General features: G+C 43.2%; 2 protein-coding genes across 8 annotated transcripts in view; both read right to left on the reverse strand.

The window, feature by feature from the left end:
- LOC143019115 (uncharacterized) overlaps positions 1 to 2671 on the reverse strand; it is a 68019-nt gene extending 65348 nt beyond the window's left edge. The window contains exons 1-2 of the mRNA XM_076174811.1: positions 2497 to 2671; positions 1771 to 1881 (exon numbers count right to left, since the gene is read on the reverse strand). Coding sequence (XP_076030926.1) covers positions 1771 to 1881; positions 2497 to 2671 — 286 coding nt within the window. The remainder of the gene's footprint in view (positions 1 to 1770; positions 1882 to 2496) is intronic.
- LOC143018962 (uncharacterized) overlaps positions 2416 to 25000 on the reverse strand; it is a 340564-nt gene continuing 317979 nt past the window's right edge. For 3 of the 7 annotated variants that reach the window (XM_076174599.1, XM_076174595.1, XM_076174592.1), the window contains 7 exons: positions 22171 to 22603; positions 18875 to 21591; positions 18500 to 18737; positions 12775 to 12936; positions 12184 to 12289; positions 10277 to 11704; positions 2416 to 7386 (listed from right to left, as the gene is read on the reverse strand). In XM_076174599.1, the coding sequence (XP_076030714.1) occupies positions 7215 to 7386; positions 10277 to 11704; positions 12184 to 12289; positions 12775 to 12936; positions 18500 to 18737; positions 18875 to 21591; positions 22171 to 22603 (5256 nt within the window). In that variant the 3' untranslated portion in view covers positions 2416 to 7214. The remainder of the gene's footprint in view (positions 7387 to 10276; positions 11705 to 12183; positions 12290 to 12774; positions 12937 to 18499; positions 18738 to 18874; positions 21592 to 22170; positions 22604 to 25000) is intronic. The other 4 variants (XM_076174596.1, XM_076174598.1, XM_076174597.1 and 1 more) reach the window with 4 other exon arrangements.

Genomic DNA, 25000 nt, shown 5'->3' on the forward strand with positions numbered 1-25000 from the left:
ATATGCATGAATGTAGGTGGGAGGGGTCGTACTAGAAAGCTACTGTACTAAATTCTTACGTTTCGGCTAAAAATCCATCTACAGGGATATTTAGCCGAAACGTAGATTTCTCGTACAGCTGTAATAAATGAGCTGACTATCCTCACTCATTCAGTAATATCCCACAAGCAGTCTTGCAGCATCTTTTTATGATCAGAAACTAATTTTCATTCCTTTGCTACCTCTTCGGTAGGATTTTACCCACAAGGATGTTACCGTTTTATTTTTCATTTATTTATTTATTTATTTTTTTTGCCAACAAAATATACTATTCTTCTAAATGTGGTGGTGTCGAGAGCATATGTCAAGTGGGCGGTGTAAAAAGAGTTTGGCTTTAACAGTTTGCATGGATGTATGGAGTATGAGTAATAAAGATGACATCTCACGGTTTACCAGAATTGATGTTCTTTCTCGTTTGGTAGATAAGAAATACGAGTATAATGGAAGTGGAAGGGAAGCAGGAAAGTGGACGAGAGCCCAGACGTGTTTTATATAGGCAAACAAATTTGGGTTCGAATTGTTGGGATGAGTCCTTGATAACTTCATTGTAATATCGGGGGCATTATTGTTCAGGGTGATGGGGTACTATTGTGGGTATAAGCTGTGTTTTAGGAGGGGTTGTGTGGTCGATGACAGGTTAATGGGAACTATTCTGCGCCAAATGTCCATCGAGTGGCGGTTTTTCGTGAAGAGCGGGTTGAGAGTGGGCGGTGGGGAGAGGCTGGTGTGTTAGGAATAGCTACGTGAATCAAGAGACAATAAAAGATAGACAAATAAATCCTAAAGTGACAATTACTGACGAATATATACTTATACAGTTTCAGATGCTCGACCATACTAATGATGTAGTTCTTCCCCGTTTCTTTTAGTCCAGCACAGTTTTTGTATCTCGGCCTTTGTCTCTGGCAGTGAGCAAGTTTTCGGGTGTTACACAATAAATACTCACTTCCATCATTATTTATGGAGAACAACAATATCTATGTTGTTTAAAAAGTTAAGATGAAATTTTCTCACCATAGGTAGCATGGACGAGCATGTATATGTAATATTCACTGATATACTGGAACATTAATTTTAAATGCACCACTCTCTCTCTCTCTGTGTCTGTCTGCTTTCTCTCTCTCTCTGTGTGTCTATCTGTCTGCTTTCTGTGCTTCTCTCTCTCTCTCTCTCTCTCTCTCTCTCGTGAGAATGAGCCTTGTCCTGGTAATAAGTCTAATGTATCATTAAGTGTCCAAACCATGAAGCTTCAAAGCCACAACATTTGTTTTTCTTTGTTCCAGTGGAATGTAACATGTATAATCAGAGAGCATTAGAGTGTCAAGATTTTGTACATGAAAATGCCAGTGGACAGACTTCTCGGTCCCAACATTCATCATCTATCATTATAGTCTTGACAGTGTACTTTGTGTTTCATTTAATGCTCTCGGATGGAAAATAAATGAGACGTAAAATGGAAAACGTTCAATAAAGCAAGAAAAATCCGTTACAGCACGGGAATTAATAATGATTTATAAAAATTAATAAAAAAGAAAATCAAACACACTGAACTAGGTATAAGTCAAATGCGAGAAATATGCTGCGACGAATGTAGGTCCCAGTTGAACCCCTTGTTATGTCGCCCTTACTATATCGTTATTCTAACCTGAGATACAAACATACACATTTAAAAGAATGAAGAGAGCCATTCCGGAAAGAATACAATGAACATAATTGATTTGATTTAATTACTTCCTCCAATGTCGTTGACTGGAAACCCAGTCACCACAGCATCTGCTGGGAATGGGCCTCGAGCCTTCCCATAGATCTCTCTGGGAGATGGGTCTATTTTTATGTCTACGGCTGAAAGGAGCAGGAGGGGAACAGCCGTCTGTTAGCAACTCTCCTTGTGTTTAAAGGTGAAGAAAAGACAGACGATGTTGACAAAGGAGCTCAGTCCGTAGACCGAGTGTCAACGCCTCGGTGCTGCACCTCCAAATGGAAATGAGAAAGTTGAAGGGTTTGAAGATGGGCGAGAGAGAGAGAGAGGAGTCCCTCTGACGTACTTCCTGCAGGACAACCTCGTGTAGGTACCCGTCGTCCGTCCCTATTACTTTGTATTAATCTATCAATGTTTGTCCTCTGAAAGCACCAAACTACACCTTCATTTATTTATTTTTTACATTAGAAATAGTGGAGCGGTATGGGTAAACCAGCCACGGCTTTCGAGCCTTGCTGTGAAAGACCCTTCACTTTCAAAGTGCTGTGATGAGCTGGGAGGGGTGGGTGAAGGGATTTTATATTCATGTGTATATATGTGTGCTTTGATTCGGCCGTCTCCCCACCTTGTAAAGGGGAAGGAGCCTGTAAAAAATGTAGGTAAATAAGAATCATATATATGCCTGACCAATGTTTATTCACCATAGAATATTAATAATCAGCAGAGTGACATCCTGAACCGAGATAGTATGAAGGTACCACTCCACTGCAGGCGGCTGGCAGCCGACTTTCGCCATGGCTTGGAGGCTTCAGGCTCAGTTCGGCTGGACCACAGTGCACAACCCCACTGGGCAGTGCACAACCCCAAAGGGCAGTGTACTGTCCCAGTGTGCAGTGTACTGCCCCACTGTGCAGCTCGAAGTGTATGGTACATGACTAAAGGAGACAGACAAAAATACATGCACTGGACGCCATCTTCATAATACACTATTGTTTGGCTTCTACAACTCGGCTGTTGTTAAGTGTGGTAGGCCTGTCCGTGTTGCTCTTGCGTTAAATGACCATATATGGTGTGGGACTTAGACTATGTTTTCTTGTGGCTTTCTTAAAAACACAAATGAGTCTATATACAGGAAATAAAAGGTTGTTTCTTCTGGATTGGCAGAGCCGAACCCAGTTTGCCGGCGTACAGGAAGGCCATCTGCCGGTGATGGCTACAACCAAGCAGGTTGGCCACTCTTTTTGTTTATAACTCTACAAAAGATATAAAGTATCCTTACCAAATTTTGACAACATAAGCAATAACTGTGCATTATCTACAAGTAAATTTCATAAAAGAAATGTACATTCTCGAAAAGCAAAATTTGAAATGTGTCTTTGGTCATAAGAAAATAGATAGAAAGGATAATTAGGCACCATCTTTCTGACTTAAAGTTAAAGCTTTACCACGTGTGACTAAATATGTCAGCAATCATAATAAATGCCTTTGGCATACAGCAACAAAACAAAGCAACAAAGCGTTCACAATATACACGGATCTGCATCTAGATGGATACAAAGCATGTACATAAGAGAGAGTGCGAGGCCCTCTGGAAACGATACTTACAGCGTGGGGGTTGGGGTCGGGTGGGGGTAGATTTGTATGAGTAAATGGGACACTAGCTCACTTCGACACACGAAGGGGGCGGGGCGGGCAGGGGCAGGGGCGAGAAGGGGGCGGAGCGGGTCGGGAAGGGGCGGGGACATAGGTGGCTAGCTAACTACTTTACAGACACTCCGGTCAACCCCGGAACAAGCCGGGTTGTTACCGGAGCCACGTCACCCGACTTCCGGTCCACGCACCGGGGGCGCACGTTGTGCACCCCCAAAGTATCTGGCCACAGCGGCAAACCAAAGACAAAGGATCTATAGGTAAGTACTTGTCAGAACCGATGACCGATACAAAATGGAACCCTTTTAACATCTAAGGTGCTACAGCAGAAGGAGATGTCTCCGGTATCTAACCTAAGGGCAACCCTCACACAGGCGGGGGCAGGAGGGTACCAGCTTTTCTCACGAGCTGGGTGTCCACTGCGCCATGTGAGGGAGAGTGTGAGTTGGGGTGGCGTGAGAGGTTCATTTGGGAGAAGGGGAGATACGCCGTGAGGTAATGTACGAGTCCATGGGGGGGGGGGGAGCCAATACTGCAGAACGCATGTGTACAAACAAAGGGGAATTTATTACAAGACAGTCTTTTGTGAAAAAGAGGGTCGTTCGTGTTGTTTTTTGTTGTTATTGTTGACGTTGTTAGATATTACAGGAAACAAATTGCCCCTTTATCCTAATGTACAAAATGACAACTACTTGTATACACTTCTTTTCCTCCAAATTTCACGAGATGAATGGACAGAGTACCTCTGAAGAGACGAATTTTGGATAGCCAGTTTGTAACTCAGGAGAAAAAAAAAAAAAAAATCCCTTTTTTGTGTACATAAGAAACCCCGCAAGAAGACATCACTTTCTTGTTGACTTAATCGATTCGCTATGCCAATGTTGATTAAAAAAATATCCCCTCTTTTGGCGCATTGAAACTCTGCAAGAAGGCATTACCCTCAGTATGTTTTGACTGGTTCTTTCTGTTGTGCCAATGTTGATGTTCCACTGGTTCCTGCATATCATTCCTATATGGGTTCAAAGGTCAAATATACAATATACTCCTCATCAACTTAGCCATCAGGTTGGTCCTTTTATTGGTGGCTACCTTCCTAACTAGCTACCTATTTAGCTACGAAGCGTTTCTCTAGCTAGCTAACCTATCTAAATCAGAATTCCCTAGCTAATGCCCTATTCATCCCCTATCTATACAAGTAGACAAAGTGGGACCCTATACGGAACGGAATAGGAAGCAACTAACAAACTATCTGTCTCTCTGGGTGTGACGAAATCTCATGAATACATTGCACATATACTTTATATGCAAAAAAAAAAAAAAACAAGATACACGTATTAAGAACTTACAGTACTCTCATTATATGAAGTCTCAGTGTTGGTGCGGTAAGTCGAACACATACAGACCTTACCTGTACAGGAAGAAGGTCTGAATCTTGCTAACGTATTACATACCTTACCTGTACAGGAAGAAGGTCTGAATCTTGCTAACGTATTACATGTGTGTGACAGGTGACACAATGACCATCACCATAAAAGCAATAGGCTATCTTTGCGCTCCCGTTACCATCAAAAGAATAGCCTCAGCCTCCCATAACAAACGATAGTAGTAGGAGTTCTAAGTAGTTCTAAATAAAATACAAGAAAAGCACCATCACCATAGAAGCTGTACTAATATGAGACCCATTTAAAAGATAGAATGGTAAAACAAAGATTTCATCTCATCCCCTTTCTGACTGATCCTCGAAAGAGAGATCACTTCAGAAAAACAAAACAAAAAAACTGTATGCCCGACAGACAGCTACTTTGCTAGTCTAAGGACAAGGACTGGGGACAAGGTTAAGGATTAGTTAGTAGAGGAAAAGACAGTTAGTAGTATTAGTACGAGGGACAATTAGCAAGTTCCATATAGTATACCAGACTGTATACTTGGCTTACTTTGGTAGTCACCTCTGCTGACCAGACCGTGATTTTTAAGTTGTATCATTATTTAGGTTTTGAGTAGTCCTCTTCTGGATTTTTTAGTCTCGATTTTTGGGTGTTCTACCGAAATCATGAGTGGGACAGGCGAGTAGAAAATATTCAGTATGAGGGGAATAGATGCATAGAAAAAGAAACAGGGAACTGATATTCTGCCTAATACTTGGCAAGCAAGATGTTGAAAGTGACTGGGAGAGTCTGGGGGAAACCCAAAAATCAAATCCGTCAAAAGAAAACCATCCAAAAGAGTATGAGTGCGTGAGTGACTATAATAGTCTCACGATTCTGGCCTTCTCTACCCTCCTCCCGTCAGTGACACTAGCAACCACTGAACACTGCTGCTACATATTCGTGAACACTGAGGGTTTGTGCTGTCGTGCTCTAGTGCTACTGTGCTCTGGCAAAGTGCTGATGCTGTTAAGTGTACAAATGTGGTTGTATGTGCAAGTGCGTGAGCGTGCGTGTGCAAGTGGGCAAATGTATGTGTGCACGTGCGTGTGCGCATGTATGTGTGTGCATGTATGTGTGCTCGTGTGTACATGTGTGTTTGCGTTTGTCTGTGTACCTGTGCGTGAATCTCAAAAGCAGTACCAGTGAAAACTTTGAAGACAAAGCAGAACGGAAAAGTACGTGAAACTTAGTACCAAGCCAGAGAAAGCATTAGCTGTTACTTATTGTCATTGTAAGAAATAAAACGATTCAGAACAAATAAACAAACCAAGCTAAAGGATTAAAATAAAATTGATTCAAAGTTTGATGCTGCCCTTCCACTAAAACTTAATATCACGACCTGAGCTCCACCATATCAGACGGACCACAAACATTGGCGCCTTCACCATTTCAACAGAAACGATAAAAAGACGAATAAATATCATTACAATATATTTCAGTTGTTCCCTAAACATATGCCTGTCCACCTATTTATACTCAAGAAACCTTATGTCTTCCTGCGATGTCCATTATATACAAAAAAGAAAAAGAAAATGATGATTCGACTCAAATAATCTGTATCTTCAATGTTTCGTGATCAAAATTTGAGTTGGTTATAACATTAATGGCATTCGTGTACGATAGAAAGGATGTGATTACAAGATATAGAATATAGCGAGAGCACGAGATTAATATAGAAAAAGGCTTTTTGTGGTCAGATAAAACATAGCTGCCACGCACACTCTTGAGAAAAATGGGAATCCCTTCTTAAGTGACGCATTCAAAAAGGAGCCATTCTACTGGCTGACGTCTCCGTGTTATTAGTAGGGGCCTCACCATATTGATTAATCTCTCTCCATGTCATCAGGTTCCACGCTACTGGCCAGTTTTACCCAATGCCATGTCCGTCATGTTGACAGATAAATGTTGTAAAGGGTTTCAGGAGGTCGGTACCATCTTCCTGATCCGAGGGACGAGGTTGGGCAACACTGAATGTATACGGACAGCGTGGACGCTTGGCAAGAGTCGGGTGTGACAGGAGAGTACATAAAAGATGACAGGATTCTTAAAAGGAAGAGTGCTTACAGCAGTTACAGGACCTGCGGGTGTTTGTAAAAGTATCTGTTTATCTTGCAATACAAAAGACCAGAGTGGTGATTACATGACTTAAATTTTTTGTTACTTTAACCCCACACTTCTTTACATATCAATCCTCTTGCAATGCCATGCAAGACACTAGAGAGTCTTAACCATGTATGTACAAATGACGGGGCGTGGAGATGACACTAACGAAATACATTTTTTTTTGCATCCTACACTCGCACAGAGGTCTACGCGTATGAATGTAGATCCATAATGATTCTCTCTTTTTTTTTTTTTGTAAACGATTTTGACTGGGTTCCTCCAGGTTCCGCCAGAGTCTACTGCTCGACGAAGATGACGGAGGCCCTCGGGACGAGACCCTTGCGGTCGTTGTGGCAGCAGAGGAGGTAGCGCTCATCTACTTCGACAACAACGTGGAGTATGTCCCCGCGGTTGAAGCTCAGGTGACCGTTGTCCGTGGCGAGGCGGTGATGAAGCGTCTGGACAAGCCTGTGACAATGATGCCAGTTAGAGGTGCAGGGAACAAGATACAGGGACTACAGAAGGTTTGACCTAAGTCTTGGGTATAGCAAGTATACATAAATATTGTGTATGGGTGTGCAATCTTGTTAATTGTGAAAGTGCAGTTGCACAAGTCATGAGTAAATTTAATTCACCTCAAGACCTATTGAACAAGTACTGTGGTTATCTGAATATTTTTAATAAATTTGAAGAAAATTAATAAATCTAGTGCAGTTAAAAGCATGTTTGAACCATTTCAGTCAGTTACATTTTCCAAAGACTCAAAAGCACATTCAGTTAATCAGAATTAGTCCAAAAATGGAGGGGGGGCATCGTGTAAAACTGATCCTAGCCGAAAACCCATCAACTTAAAAATATGCTAAAAAAGAAAGAAAGAGAGAATAGAAATCTAGTGGAGAGTTATATAGTTAGTGAGAGGTGAGGTGCGGGGACCTGCTGGTCCCCGCACACACATACCACCATGCACAGTATGACAACAAAGTACTGACTCGAGGGGCGACAGGCAGGAGCTCTTTCCACTTTTTTCATTATTTTTTTTCCTTGGCAAGCCTTTCTCTTCTGATCTTTATGAAAAATAAAGATTCTCGTGTCTTTAACGCCTCCATTCCAATGGCATACTTTATGGATTTTGCTTAGGTTAAAGATAGGCGATTTTAAGCAGCTGAGGAATGGTCTCTACTCTGAAGGGAGTCACGATCGCCCGAAATTCGTTGAGGCCGTTGTAAGATTGCATAAAGTCGCCTGTCTTTAGCCTGAGTAAAATTCATAACGTATGTCATAAAGCTGGAGGAGTAGAAGACACGGAAGGAAAACTGTGACCAAACCTTTTTTTCTTTCGTTTGACCTTCTAGTGTCCCAAAACGACTCTCGTCGGACCGTTAGTGATACACGAAGTCATCGCAAACGAATAAACGAAAATAAGAGAGATGTGCAGAAGGCATGCGTGAAGGAAGAGTCGTCCAAGAAAGGGGGGCTAACAAGAAGAACGAAAACAGAAAGAAAAAAAAGTTGCTCATTATAACAGCTCCTTCCACTTCCTCCACAAAACCTTCAGTCTTGGGTACTTTGAGGCAACACCACCTGAAGCTACATCAACAATCAAGCCAAACCAGTGTTAATAACGAGTCAATTTCTTGGCCAAAATTTGGAGCCAACACTACAAAACTGTCTACAAGAAGGCCATTCCAGTTTCTTAGAATTTAGTTGCCGTGCCTTAAGATTATCATAATATTATACAAAGCCAATGTAACTGTTGCGTTACTTTACCTTAGTTACTTTGATCATTGCTGTCATACCGTTGGAGGGAGTCTTTATGTCCACGTATATGATCATAATGATGATGATTACAATAGTGATGATAATAGTAATGACCATACCAAATGAAGACTGACTAAAATAAAACAATGGCAACAAAATCATACCTAAAGTACTACTGATTGATTATTCTGATGTAACTGAAAAAAATACTAAACTGTTTTCAATACTGTGGTGAACTTTATAGGTCTTGTTGTGTCAAATGTCAAATGATTTTATAGAGCTATGGTGCAGACCACGGCCTGAAAGGGGCCTTAATCGTCTGGCATCTACCACAACAAAACCAATAATGTGGGCCACGGTGGTGAATAAGCTAATGATCAAATAATAATAATGGAATGATAATAACTACAACCATACTTCGTTGTAGAAACAAATTTAAAAATAATATTTCTTAAAAAAAAAAAAAAAAAAGTTAATGTATGGCTACTGAAAAATCAAGCATTCTTAATCTGATTCCTCTCATGAACCCGAATCAGTTTAAAATGCGAGCATGGGTTGCGTGTAATGTTGGTTAATGTGAATAGCGATCCTCTTCCTGGTACAATGGCAACCAGGTTAACCACAGTAAGTGGGCTAACTTTATTTTTTAGATTAGGCGTGAGCTGGTTAAAATGGCATCAAAAGCCAAGTGAGCCTCTCAACACGATGACACATCATAAAAATAGTTCGCTCAGGCTGACAGCAGGTAATTTCATTCATGTGAAGAGAGGGCCTTGGAGAAGGGGAGGTCTCAAGTCTTCCCTTCCGGACCATGGCTCACTTTTCACCTGAATAAAACCATCTGGCGACAGATCAGAATGTTTATGAAGGTGTGTCATCGTGCTCAAGGACGCACAGATTATGAATGCGGTACGAGGGGCAGTTCCAAGAAATGCCCTCCTGTGGGACGACGCCATTGCAGGAGGCTTTCATTGCTTGCTCTTGCAGGGGTACGCCCCTGTATACGTTTAGAGGGGGTGACATTGGACACGTCTGAAAACGCCATTGCATACTCCTACAGGAGAAAACTGTTGTACACTTCTACAGAGGGGCGCCCATGTACATATTTGCAGGATGATGCCATTATACACTTCTCCAGGAGGAGACCACTGTACCTGCATGAGTACAAGACTGTACATCTGTATGCCACTGTAAACCGCTGTAGGAGGGGGTCATGGTACATGTAGGAGTAAGCTTCTGTATAGTACTGCAGGTCGACGCCAATGTGAACTTCAGTAGGTGGAGGACACTGTACCTGCAGGACACTTTTGTACACTCTTGCTTGAGGCACCAACGAATACTTCTACAGGAGGCCACCGTACTTACAGTAGCGCTATACAGTACAACTCTGCAGGGAGTCACTGTACCTGTAGGGATACGCTATTATGCGACCCCTGCAGGGGGATACCAATGTGCACCTCTGCGAGAGGATGTCATTACACCTGCAGTGCTATGCTAGTGTTCCTGCAAAAGTGTACCAGTGAACCTGCAAGAGTGCGCCACTCTACATGTAAAAAGGCGCCATTGTACCAGGACGTAGTGTTAGTTCCTTATCACATACCTTTCACCTGACGCCATGCTCCTACCATGACTGGCGGACCGGGGTGGGTACATCCTACGAGGACCACCGTACCTGCTGCTTCCACCGCCCTTCTCACCACCGCCGCCGGCGCTGCTGCTCACCCGCCCGGGTACTGACGAAGCCCGACCCGCCATGCTCATGTTGCTGGTCGACACGGAACGCGGAGCGAGCCGTGATCTTACTGAAGGAGGCCTGGCCGTTGACGAGTTGATACTGACGTTGTTGTCCTCGCTCATGGTCTTGTCCTTGAGGGAACGGCGAGGAGCAGGCTTGGGGGAGTCCTTGGTGGGAGTGCCAAAGAGCTTCTGGACTTGCTTCATCTGTGGAGAGGTCTTGTCCTTCGAAGGGTCGAAAGGCTTGAATGGCCTCTGTGGTGACGTCATACTGACCGGGCGAGGGATCCGGGATCGGTTGGCGGCGCCCGGACTGATGGACTTCTCGTTTCTTGACTGATTCTGCTGTTGTTGTTGTTGTTGCTGCTGCTGAGGTACTGGCTTCGGGACGCCGCTGGGTTTGGCCGGGGTCGCCACCACCGCCTCCAACCCGGTCATCTGTTCCCATTTCAACTGAAGCCTCCTGAAGCGCATGCCCTCAGAGACAGTGTGGTCGTCAGCTACGACATTTCTCAAGCCCTTCTCGTTCTCCGTGTCCTTGTCCGAGGCCGACCTCTCGCTGAAATCTCCGTCTTTGCTCGAAATGTCACTGACTCTCAGGTCAGTAGCCACATCATCCTCCGACCTGTCGCTAGCTCTCGAAGTCGCTCTTCGATTGACTTTTGGGTTGTCCAGTGAGTCCGTGTAGTCTTCTCCGCTCGAGATTCCTCCGGCGGCCTCCTCCATCATGAGCTTGTCGATCGCCGTCAGGAGCTTCGACCCGAGCTGGACGCCACTCCACCTCTTCTTCATCGCCGGATGGTTCTCTTCGACGTTGCCGACATTCTCGTAACAGGAGCGAGGTCGCGGGCTACGACTTCGTTCCCGTGAAGGCTCAGCAGTGGACTGCAAGAGTTCTGTCTCGTCGATGTCGGGTGACGTCAAAACACGCATGAGAGCCTTGACTCGATCTTGCTGGGCTGCGTTCTTGAACTCCTTCGTCTCCTTCGACGCCAGCAGGTGGTCGAGCACTGAGGGCGGCCGATCGCCAGGACTTTCTTTCGAGTGGTAGCTAGTGTGTTGGTGGAGTCGCTCTTCCATTTTCTGGAGGCTAGCGTGCAACGCCTTGTACTCATGTAGAAGGTCTAGGTTGAAGGGCAAAAGTGTGAGAGGTCTGACCGCAACCAGGAGGTCATCGAAGAGCGGGCGTGTCGCGGTGTTGGAGAGATACAAGAACGCTTCTGGGTGGTAGTGCTTTTGGATTATGCTCTCCCGAGTTCTTAAGTATCCCAACCAAGAATCCAAGGATCTGATGCTGTAAAAGGAACAAATAAAACGAGTTACAAATAAGAATGAAAAAGATACGACGGTCTTCGAGTTAATCTGTTTTTCTTCTGAGAGATCACTGGACCAACCCGGTGACCGTTGCTGGCTGTCTTGTGTTCATGGGCTTCCTGCTAGAGAAAAACCTGGTGTTATAGATTAAGAGTACAAATTAGATTTTCTAAAACATTCTGTTCATTTTGATAATTTTAAAATGACTCCTCCTGTCTCCACTGCCTTGGCCTGTGATTGGTCACCATGCACTCCATCATAATTATATATTTTGATATGATAGAAGTTGGTTATAGAGATGAGATTCCACTCAATTCCTCAATAGGCCTATCAAAGGATTAAAATCATTTCACTTTAAGACAAATTATTCTTCGGACTGTCGTTAGGCCATTTTATTCATCTACGGGAGTGCCCTTTATCCTTTAGAAGGTTATAACGGATGGTAACTGGAAATCTTACTTGAGAAGGCCAAAGATGAAGGCATTGAACTTGATTGGGCCCTCCGATAGACTCTCTTCACTGTTCAGCGTCAAGACCAAGTCATTGAGAGCTTTCGTGGCGGTACCTAAAGAAAAAAATATATAAGTGATTCTTCTTTCTTAACAATAAAAAAGTTAGTGGAATCATAGATTATCATTTTGTCATCATGTCATCAGATCTCTAGATTACAAAATGTCTACGTATGGCAACGTACGACTGACAAAAGAAAAAGTTCATCACAACAGAAGCTTATAAATATCTAACAGATGAGAAAACAGCGATCAAGATAAACTCTCAGTAAGACTGATGACATCAAACACGAGAGAGAATCCGCAATCATGAGTTTTTCCTTGTATGGAAAAATTATTTCTACACCAGTCAATGAGGAGCTCGTAAATCTTCATATAATTTACAATGAACAATAAACTTCATACAACGGATGCATTCATATTACTGTTGTGACACTTTCGTATCCACTTGTAACAAACATTCTTTGTAAAATTCAAATGACACATTCATAACTTTTCTAATTTGATGTTTACTTCTCCTGCAAAGGATTCAACCACTTACCAAGCTGACTTGTAGCCTCAATCACCCGCCAAACAGAGTTGTTGATTTTGCCGAAAAGCGAGTGTAAGGAAGGCTGAAGGCCGTCGCTGAGGAGGGCGTAGATAGCCGGGCACAGCTTCTCCAGGGACACCTGCGCCACCACGGGGTTCAACGTACTTGTACCTGTCAATCGTCAAAGGCTCGTCAAGAAAACTGTCCTATCTATAGATTGTTGTTATGATAAAGTGGGGAACAAATGCAGGTCGATGAGATGAGAGAATGATTCAAGTGAAAGGAAGGGCAGGAAAAGGAGGATCGACAAGGAAATGAGGGAATATTATTTGGTAATGCATGGATAGGCAAGAGAAGAGCACGGAGGAGCAAAATCTATTTGTAAAAGGAAGAGGTAAGTATAAGAATGCAAGGGAGAGGTAAGAGGAAGAATGAAAATTAAAAATACATACATACATAAGCATAGGCACATATAAAATGACCATAATCCTTCTATTAAGTTGCAGAAAAAACCGGGGCTTTTTAGTTCCTTCATTTCGCCCCATTCGCACAAGAATCACGGTACAGTGTGCAATAATAATAATGATAATAATAATATAATTTTTTTAATGAAATTTTCAATATGGGCGATAGAAATATGTAATAACATAGTAGGAGAAACATATGGCCATCAAGTAGTTTTTTCCTGCTAATTTGCTCGATACTTGCTTGATACTTTCTCAGATGTAAAGGCTTCATAAGAACCTTCATTGTGGAGAAGCTATTTGTGTGTGTGTGCGTGTGTGTGTGTGTGTATTTACCTAGTTGTATTTACCTAGTTGTATTTTACGGGAAGGGGAGCTATGCTCGTGGTGTCCCGTCTTTATATCTCATTTTATCTAAACTATTTTTAAAATTATGTATTGTTTTTGCACACACCACTTTCTCATCTAACTTGTTCCAACTGTCTATTACTCTGTGAGGAAAGCTGTTCTTTTTCACATTTCTTCTATAGCTGTCTTTCTTGATTTTCTTTCCGTTACTCTTGTATTTCTGTCATCCCATTTTATCAGATTCTCTCTATCAATAATTTCTATGCCTTTCATGATTCTGTAAATAGCTATCAAATCTCCTCTCTCTCTTCTTTGCTCTAGTGTCTGTAGTTCAAGTTTTGCTAGTCTCTCTTCATATGATAGTTTTGAGTGTGGTGGTGCCAATTTTGTAATTGCTCTTTGTATTCTTTCAAGTTTTTTTTATACATTTTTTTGTACTTGGTGACCATATCGTTGCTCCATATTCCAGTCTTGGTCTTATCAGAGTGATTAGAATTTTCTTCACCCTTTCTTCATCCAGGTATGTAAATGCCACTTTGATTGTTCTTATTAAGTTATAAGTTTCTCCAAAAATCTTATTTATATGTTTCTCAGGTGACATATTATTCATAACAATGATTCCCAGGTCCTTCTCATTTTCTACTTTTTTTATTCCTTCTTCTCCCAATTTATATGATCCTGTTATTCTGTTTTTGCTTTTTCCAAATTCCATTATACTACACTTTTTAGTGTTGAACTCCATCTCCCACTTCCTACTCCATTCCTGTACTTTATTTAGATCACTCTGTAGTGACTCACAATCTTCTTCCGTGTTCACTTTTTTTAACAGTTTTGCATCATCTGCAAAGAAGTTCATATAACTTTCAATTCCGTCATCCATATCATTAATGTATATAGCAAACATTATTGGGGCCAGAACTGTTCCTTGTGGAACACCGCTTATTACTTCATCCCATTTTTTAAGTGTTTGTCTCTTATCACTACTCTCATTTTTCTTTCTTGCAAAAAGTTTTCCATCCATTTAAGCAGTTTGCCTCGTATTCCTCCTTCAGTTTCTAATTTCTTAAGCAACTTCTTATGTGGTACTTTGTCAAAGGCTTTTTTTAGGTCTAGAAATGCACAATCAGCCCATCCATCTCTTTCTTGTATTATATCTATTAGCCTTGAATAGAAACATATCAAATTAGTGACGCATGATCGTCCTTGTCTGTTTTTTTCTAAATATTTTACCCATCTACTTTTGACAATTTTTTCACATATTTTTGCTATTGTACTTGTTAGAGAGACTGGTCTGTAGTTGGTAGGGTCTTCTTTATTTCCCCCTTTATATATAAGTACTATATTTGCTTTTTTCCAATCTTCTGGGACTTTTCCTTCTTTCAAGGAACTGGTCCATGCGATTTTCTGACATCAAGATTACTCAAGTGTTTCAATATTTCATTCTTTGTTACTTCTATTTCTTTCATGGGGGGGGGGGGACTTTCTCTTTCCATTAGATCTCTTCAGGTTGTATGTTCTCCCTTGTAAACACTGATTTAAAATGCTTGTTCATAATTTCTGCCATTTCAATTTCCTCTGTGTATTCAACTCCTTGTCTTAATTTCTCCAAATCTTGTTTGTTTTTCAGTTTGCTGTTTAAAAATCTGTAAAATAGTTTTGGTTGATCTTTACATTCTTCTATGACATCTTTTTCATATTTTCTCTTTTCCTCTCTGCACGCTTGTACATATTCATTCCTATAACAAGTATATATTTTCAATTTTTCAGGTCTTCTGTCTTTTGTCTTTTAACTCCCTACAACTTTTGTTGTACCAGCACTTTACATATTCTTTTTCTTGTTTTTGTCTTGGGACATACTTTTCCACTCCTTTTTTTTTTTTTTTTTTTTTATAAATTTTTGTCAAAATATTCCATTTCTCTTCTACTGTTGTTTCTTCTTTGTATATTCCTTCCCAGTTTTCTTTTTGAAAGAATTCTCTCATTTTATCAAAGTTTGTTTTTTCATACATCATTCTTCCTTTTCTATATTGTTAATTTCTTTTCATGTATTTTTCCTCATTTAGTTCCAGTTCAATCAGTATATGGTTACTTTTACTTATTGGTGTTTTATATTCAATCTTTTCTACTATTCTAGGTTCAGATGTGATTATTAGGTCTAGTCTCGATGGTTCTTCTTCATTTCTATACCTAGTGTTCTCCTGTATTCACTGCGTCATTGTATGGTCAATAATCATCTCGAGTAGAACATTTCCCCATGAGCCGTCTCCACCCTTTACTGTCATCTCTTCCCAGCAGACTTCTTTGCAATTAAAGTCGCCCATCATAACTATTCTTCCTCCATCTTCCATTATCTTATTTAATGTTATCTTTGTGTCCTCTAACATACTTTTATGTTCACTCTCTTCCCATGAGGCTGTTTTTTGGAGGCACATAATTTATCACAAACTTTCTGTTCTTCTTATCTCTGTCTTCCACTTCGATCATAATCATCTCTACTGTATTCTTTCCATATGTGACACACCTCACGTTTATATCCTTCTTAGTCAGGAACATAACTCCACCCCCTTGCTTTGTCTCTCTGTTCCTAATCCAATAATTATATGCGTCATGTCCAACACTGTTGGGTGGTAGTGGACCTTTTAATTTCGTTTCTACAATTTCCATTATGTCCGGTTCTTTTTCCTTCAGATAATCATTCAGCTCATTCAATCCTGTAATTAATCCATCTATGTTTGTGTAAGACACTCTTAGTTTTCTGCCACTTCCATTGTATTCTCTGTTTCCCTTTTGTTTTTCTCTAGTATTTCGAATTTCCTTACTTTCATATTCACTACTCTCCAATAGAATTTCTCTTTTTCTGACTCTGTTCTGTTCTCGTTTTTTTCCTTAGCTTGTTGTCTTTTCATTTTTTCCTCCTCTCTTTCCTCTTTATTCATTTCCCTTTTTATCCATACCTTTTTATATTGTTCACTTGCTGCTAGTTTCCCTGTTTTTGATAAGATATTCTCTGCCGTCGTTTGTGACCTGAATTTAATCTTAATTGGTCTGGTCTTATCTGTACTATACTTTCCGAGTCTAAACTTCTCTTCAATTTGTTTCATGATTTCAGGTTCATCTTCCTGAACTAATTCTAGTAATCTGCTTACTTTTTCATTTTCCTCATTGATTCTTGTGGTTCTATCTGGGTTGTTTTTCTCTTCCATTCCTAATATAATTATACATTTCTTTTTATCTGCTAAGTCTCTTACTATATTCTCCTTTTGTCTCATCACTTTAATAACTGAGTCTTCAGTTTGTTCTTTCATTTGCTGTTTAATTATGTCAGTAAATGCAACTTTACTGTTTTCTTGGATTGTCTTCCAACCCTTAGCTTCTTTAGCTATGGCCTCTTTGTTTTCTTTATTATTCCTCTTTAATTCTTCATTCTCCTCTTCTACTTCTTTTAACTGTCTTTTTAGTTCTTCTATTTCCTTAGTTAATTTTTTGTTCGCCTTCTCTAGTTTTTCCAATCTTTCAACCCTTTGCGCAATTTCTAACATTCTACCGAACCTACTCTCCCAATGTTCGGTCATTTGTTCAAGTTTTTGTTCTAGTCTTGCCAGTCGGGGGAGGTTGGTATCCGCGCCCCCCCTCATTAAATCCATGGAAATTATTATCCTCACCTTCTATTGTGCTGCTCATATCTATGTTTCAAATCTTTACATTTTTGTTAGACCCTTCATCGTCACTAAATTGATCCGGTCCGCGTTTGTTTACATGGCGTCTGCCTGCCTGGACCAAGTCCTCTCCTTCCTCATTTCCTTCCATTTCCCTCAGTAATCCCTCCGCTTCTCCTTTTTCCTCACTTTCCCCCTACACCACGAGCAATCCCCTTCCCTGCAAATACAATAGGTACTTCCTTTGCGTTGAGATCCACGAAAATTTCACTTTTTCTTCAGGACGTCAATCCTCGCCGTCTGTCCGACGTAAGTGTGTGTGTGTGTGTGTGTGTGTGTGTGTGTGTGTGTGTGTGTGTGTGTGTGTGTGTGTGTGCGTATTTACCAAATTGTGTTCAAATAACTATAATGCCCAGAGCAAGAGCTGCACTCGTAAAGTCCCGTCTCTATCTCCATCTGACAAATTTGGCTTTGATTTGACTATTTCCTCTTCTTAGTTATTTCTAATGTTGATGCCCTTGGGCATTTTCATTTTTTCATTTTTCTGTTTGATTGTTTATTTGTTTGCTTGTGTGGTTCACCATGGTTCACCATGGTCTTGGATCACGTGTTGGACTCATGATCGACAGCTATTTCCCTCCCGGAAATGAGCTCAGAGCACATACATGACCGATCTATGGGTAATGCTGTGACCTTACACGTGCACACACACTCAACTCCCCTTTCACAAGAGTTTGAGTAACGACCCGCAGCGCAGCGATACTGAAATTATTTCAGCCTTGGGCGGGATTCGAACCCAGACCGCCGTAGTGGCAGCCGGTAACTCTAACCACTGCGCCACGAGGTGTGTGTGTGTGTGTGTGTGTGTGTGTGTGTGTGTGTGTGTGTGTGTGATTCACCTTGGTCTTTGGATCACGTGTTGGACTCGTGATCGACAGCTATTTCCCTCCCGGAAGAGAGCTCAGAGCTCGTATGGCCGATCTATGGGTAATGCTATGACCTTACACGCACACACACACCCCAACTCCCCGCCCACGAGAGTTGGAGTAACGACTCGAAGCGCAGCGATACTGAAATAATTTCAGACCCTGGGCAGGATTTGAACCAGCTACCGCCGGCTCCGTCGTACTGACAGTCTGGGACTCTACCAACCGCGCCACCGAGTCGTGTGTGTGTGTGTGTGTGTGTGTGTGCACACGGGGGGGGGGTTGCACTCAGCCAAACTGTGTTCTACAGACGCGCACACCACCACCACGCATGACCTACCGAGTTTGACGAGGTCGGCTTGGTTAGTAGCGGTGGCGAAGTGCTGAACGAGTTTCTCGACGGCGGCCCTGACAGAGATGACGAGCGTCCTCTTGTCCATGGAGTCGTATACGAGTGGTCGAGGGTCCTCCTCGTCGCATTGAAGACTTCCTCTAATTTGAGTATGTTGCTGTGGCTGTGGCTGTGGCTGTGGCTGCTGCGTTTGCTGTTGCTGCTGCTGTTGCTGTGCGGCGGCACCCTAAAAGCAACGTAGGTGGTTATAAATATTAGCATACTCCATATTGGTGGAAAAAGTCAGAGATAAAAACATTTTCCTTATCTAAAATACTGCTCCAACGGCAAGATTTATTCACATTCTGCCCGAACCAGGCTTACCTTCTTGAGCTGAGACACGTCGGGTGAATTCGGGGGGGTGGCTAATCTATCCGGAGTGTTTCGAAGATGTACACAGACTTTCTCGGCGAAACTGACCGTCTTCTTCCTGCAGGCGCAGGACTCGCACACCTGCACTCCACCCTGGGGCTCCGTCGGCGCTACAGGGGCGACTACTTGCCCGCCCTTCGTGCTCAAGAAATTACTGACTTGCGACCGGAGTCGCAAGAGGTCCTCGTCGCTAAAGTCCTCGTGGCTCGAAACTTCGGGTAATTCGCAGACCCGCAGGAGGTTCTTCTTTTTGAGACCCTTGGCGCAGAAACCTGTGCACTGGTTTACACAGCTGCACCCCATCGGAGATGGAGGGGTCTCGACCGGCTGGTTCTGTTGTCCTTTGATTTCTGCGTCCTCCTTCGACGCTTGCAAGTGTGAAGCCTCGTGGATTATCTCGTGCTGGAGACCCTTCTGGAGATGTTCCATCGGCTCCTGAAGAGACCTTCGTTTGAGCAGGTCCTCCCGCATACTTCCTCGGCCTGGGTCGAAAGTGCTATGCCTTTTGGTGATTTTCTGGGGTTCAGATTTCAATGACATTGCCTTTCTGAGAATTCCTCGAGGTAGTGGAGGGCGAGGTGGTGGAGTATCGTTCTCATTGATGGGAGATGGTTCATCGACAGGGAGGGATATGGATCTTCTAGGAAGGGGCGGTGGCTTCTCGAAACCTTCGGAGTCTGTACTAGGACTGTCGTAGCGATAAATGTACCTTTGGTCCATAGCAGAGTCTACCTCAGACTCGTTGAGTAATGTGGAGGAACCTCGGAAACCTGAAGAAGGCTGTGTTGAGCTGGCACTGCTCCCGGAACCCTTCATATCTGGGGAGTACTTCATACCCCCAGTGTACTCACAACAGCTGACGGGGCGAGTTCGGGGTATCCTTGAATGACAGAAGGAGGGTTTGGTGGTTTCCATACACTCCGTGTCGTCGAGAAGCATTTCCTTCAGCTCTTTTGGGAGAAGGAAATTGAGAGAGTCCCAATCTCGAACGTGCCCGAAGCCGTGTTTTCGAAGTTTTTCCATGTCGCCACAGGAGAACGGTCGTCGTGATTTGTGTTCTCGCAATCGCACCGTCTCTTCGGGAGTCAGTTTGTAGTGTTGTGGAACCAGGAACACGCGCGCGTCAACGTTGTACTTCTTGTCCTTCAAGAAACCCAAGTCTGGCAGGGCGTAGTTTGGATAATACACGTAGACTTCCTTCTTCTCTAAGTACCCGCTGGTGTTGACAGTGGCCGAGACCTTCAGGTTAGAGGTCTGCAAACACTGGTCAGCCATTTGTTTGAAGACACGAGGCTTGGGCTTGGGTTTCTGAACTGAGCTGTTCTGTCGATCAGATTCCGACGATCTTCGGATCTTTTCGGTGGAGCCTCTGTTGGACAGGTAACCGCTGGAAGAGTTCCCAGAGTCTTGTCGTCTTCTGGTACCGTCGGCGGGAGGAAGCTGGTACTGATTATTTGCATCGTCAACATTGTTGGTCTTGACGTTGTGTCGTTTCGGCGTACCTGGTGACTTGCTCCTCTGCCTCTCCTCCGTCATAATGTTAAAGGCATTTTTGGTAGTGTAAATGTTCTTGTTGCCCACGTCCTTGGCTTTCATCTTCACAGGTGTCATGTTGTTCTTGTCGATATGCATTTTGTCTTTTAGCCGAAGTACCTCGTGGTTTTTGGTTTCTTTCTCGGACTGGTCCATCAAAACTTTACTCTCACCTCTGCTGTCCATGGAGATATCCATACCCTCAGGTTCTTCCCGGATCGGACTGGTCATCGGAGGTTTGGAACAAGGACTTGTTTCCGTTAAGCTGTCTTCGAAACTCACAGCATTGTCAATAGTATTTGTAATCTGGTTGGTCTCATTGTCCATGGGAGGTTGGATGATGTTGTTGTTGAGGTAAACACCATTCTGTTGCTGCGTAGGACTCGTGGTGGTGGTGGTGTTTGTGGTGTTGCTGTTCTGAGTCCGTTGGTTGATTTCCTGCAGGTTCCCGCTGACTCGCCGCCGGAACAGCCGCTCTCGCTCGCTGTAGGCGGCGTTGTTAAGATGAGGAGGAATGGGGGAACTACTACCGTCCATAACCATGTCGTTTTCGGACCCGGAATTCATGGGCCAATCCGAACTGTCGTGGACCTCAGAGTGATTGTCCGAGGTGGAACACGCACCTTCCTGAGACCTGTCCGTGCAACTAGAGGACAAACTGACCGCTTCCTTGCTTAAACTCTTCTGTTTCATAAACAGTTTAACCAAAGAGAAGTTACTCCCTTCGCTTGATCTCGACTGACTCGCGCGCATGCTGTTCTGCAGGTCGAAAACTTTGACGCACTGACCGTTGGCCGCAGCCTCCAGAGATCGCCGCATAAGAGACCTTCTCATGAGGTTGGGCATACTGTTACTCTTGTTCCCGGTCGAGGGTGTGGCAGGCTGGTGGACGGGCGTGCCGCCTCCTCCCGCCGTGGCACGATGGGGCGGAGTAGGAGTGCCGGTCTGCGCCCGTGATGGAATCTCTGGGGTCTTGGAGTTCCTCCTACTGACGCGGGACCAGGTGGTATAAGGCTGGTCGGACTGGATCATGGAGACTCCTGGGGGTTTGTAGCTGTGTGCCGGAGACCCCGTCCCTACGCGGCCCTCTATCCGGTCCGTCGACCAGTTGTTGCTGTCTGTTGTGTCACTCTCACCTGCAACCAAATTAGTATTTTAAGTAATGCCATACGAGCCAACACTAGCGGTCTTCCACTTTATAGCGATATGTCTCAATATTCACATTACATGAAATGTTACTTCCCTGATGCAATCTAACAATTTCTTTTTATGGTTCAATACTACATATTTCGCAGAATCTACTGACAACAGTAGTATTTGCAACATCGTCTGTTGCTTGATGACTATGTCTGGTCAAGAGCTCTAGCTGATCTCAAGAGGTGAAATCTATCTGACCAGTGGAATTACGGAACTCTTACATAATCAAAATATAGACACATTACAATTTAAACCATTTAAAGACCATGCAAAGCTTTATAGAATTTGTTGTGGCTCATGTCACACAATTTTAATGAACTCCTGGGTCAACATCAGACCCAAGAACGTGTCAAGTCAAATGGAACTCTCTCTAGTCCCACGTCGTCAGATCAATTGAACAAAAGCATCCGTTATGAACCAGAACATATTCTATAAAGTGGCACACAACATTGAAGAGGTAGATGGATATCATGTTAGTAAATGATACTAGAACTCAATAGTGTCCTCCTTGTACTCACCGGCTTCATGATAGTCGGAATCTTCCGAGTACTGAACAAAGGACCCCTCGAAAGCGATGGTGTAGTTGTCCTTGTTGGCCTGGCACGTGAGGATGAGGTCCTCGTGCAAGGATTCGCAGTCGAGGGAGTCTACGCTGAAGGTGGTATTGGGCAACTGAGGAGGATCCTTCAGCGGGGAGAAGAGCGGGCCGGACTGATACAAAGACATGTCCCCAGACACCCCGCTGTACTCCTCCTCCTCGCACACCCCTTCCTCGCACTCTTCTTCCTCCTCCCCGTCGTCCTCGTCCTCCTCTTCGTCCTCCTGATCTCTCTCCTCGTCGTCCTCGCCACACTGTGAAGAGGATCGCGGACTGACTGATGAGTCGAAATCGTATTTGTCCATCATGGACCTGGAGACGCTGGCGAACATTTCCCCCTCGTCCGCGCTCTGCTGAAAGGCAAGGTGTGGCTCTGAAGGCCCCGTGCAGGTGTGCGGCAGACTCCTCCTCCGTCATCGTGGTTAATAAGATCGAGCTAACACATCATAGGTCAAAAGGTCGCTGAAGGGGGGGGGTTAAGGGTGAAGTTAGTCAGTGACACAAGAAACTATATGATGACGTCATGTCAGAATCTCGCGACACTCACCGTTTTTTTTTTTTTTTTAATTGTTATGTTAAAGAATTATAAGTTTGAGTTGTGACATGAAAACCTAGGGGAGAAATGGCCTTTATTGCTAAGATGCGTCGACTTATGCGTTAGGACAAACAAGCCTAGAGACGAAAACAAGTGCAGGTGCTGTCAAGTGTGCACACAAAAACGCCTGTCCCCCTTTCATAATATTCAACCTGCCACATACATTTACATGCATCCGCACACACATACTCACACTCACACACTCACGATCGGTCATATATGAGCTCTGAGCTCTCTCCCGGTAGGGAAATAGCTGTCGACCACGAGTCCAACACGTGATCCAAGACCGTCGTGAATGACATGCACGCACATATATACGTAAATACAAACACACACACACACACACACACACACACACACACACACACACACACACACACACACACACACACACACACACACACACACACACACACACACACACACACACACACACACACACACACACACACGCACACACGCACACACACACACACACGCACACACACACACTATACGACACGAGGGCACAGACGAGGAGAGAAGGGAATGTTAATTGGGAGTAAAAGCTAGGAAGAATAAGCTGTATTAATACATAATGAGTATTAGCACTAACATGAACACACAATGACTTACATATATTCATATCATAGTTGTTATTAAAGCCATACACAAACAAATGTTAGAAAATACCGAAAAAATAATTGTTTAAGAGATACATGCAAACACAGAATATCAACATCCACCCACCCTCCACCCACCCACCCATCCACCCACACATTCCCTCACCCAGCCAACCTTTGCCTATCCATTCCCCCATCTAGCCAACCTTTACCCACCCCCTCACACATAAACGCAAACACACACACATACTAAAACACTCACGGACATTCATGCACACACACACACACACACACACACACACACACACACACACACACACACACACACACACACACACACACACACACACACACACACACATAGATTGGTCATACGAGCTCTGAGCTCTCTTCCGGGAGGGAAATAGCTGTTGATCACGAGTTCAACACGTGATCTAAAGACCATGGTGAAATGCACACACACACGACTCATGGGGCAGTGGTTAGAGTTCCCACCTGCCACTACGACATTCCGGATTCGAATTCCGCCCAGGATAAAATAATTTCAGTATAGCTGCGTTGCGGGTCGTTACTCCAAATCTCGTGGGCGGGGAATTGGGTGTGTGTTTGTGTGTGCGTGTAAGGTCACAGCATTGCCCATAGATCGGTCATATATGAGCTCTGAGCTCTCTTCCGAGAGGGAAATAGCTGTCGATCACGAGTCCAACACGTGATCCAAAGACCATGGTGAATCACACACACACTCCCACTCTCTCACTCTCACTCTCTGTCGAGAGAATATGTCTTTATGGCACAAGAGAAATTCGCTACGTTTACATCAACCTGGTGTTCTGTGCGACTTAAAAAAGCTCAATCTTTCGTTGCCCAATGGCACCTTCCATATGTATACGTATATATATTTTTTGATGGGTGACACCAAACAATTTTATTCAAAGATGAATAAGCTCGATTAGAGGCATATGAAATGAAAGGGAATGGGTCACTTGATACGGAAGGGATGTATACTCATACTCAAAGAACACTTGAAATTGCGAATATCAGGGAATACAATAAAGAAGAAAAAAAAGTGGCCTATATCAATTGAAGTGATAGCGATTAACAACGGTCAGTATTGTAAGGCCAGTGAAAAATCATTTGACTTCTTCTGTCTATACGTTGACAATCTTCGAGGTGAATAAAGTCCTCTGACGTTTGACAGAATAAAATGTGTGAGGTACGTGAAAGAGTAGATCCTCCTTAGGGAAAAAAAAAAAAAAAAAAAAAAAAAAAAAAAAAAAAAAAAAATATATATATATATATATATATATATATATATATATATATATATATATATATATATATATATATATACTGGTGAAAAAATAAAAATCTGAAGAGGGCGTCACCACTGCGACGTTGTTCATCGAATACTAATCTGTTAAGTTGGCGCACACTCCCCCACGATAATCGTCTCATGTTGGCCATGATGAAATGTATAAAAGCCTTCTAGGTCCCAAAGGACTTGTTGACTCTTTGCTTCCGTCAAACATAAGACAGAAGTTTCATTACTTTCC

The sequence above is a fragment of the Oratosquilla oratoria genome, chromosome 36 (genome assembly GCF_046742065.1).
Source record: "Oratosquilla oratoria isolate Oo_2021 chromosome 36, ASM4674206v1, whole genome shotgun sequence".
Classification (NCBI taxonomy): domain Eukaryota; kingdom Metazoa; phylum Arthropoda; class Malacostraca; order Stomatopoda; family Squillidae; genus Oratosquilla; species Oratosquilla oratoria.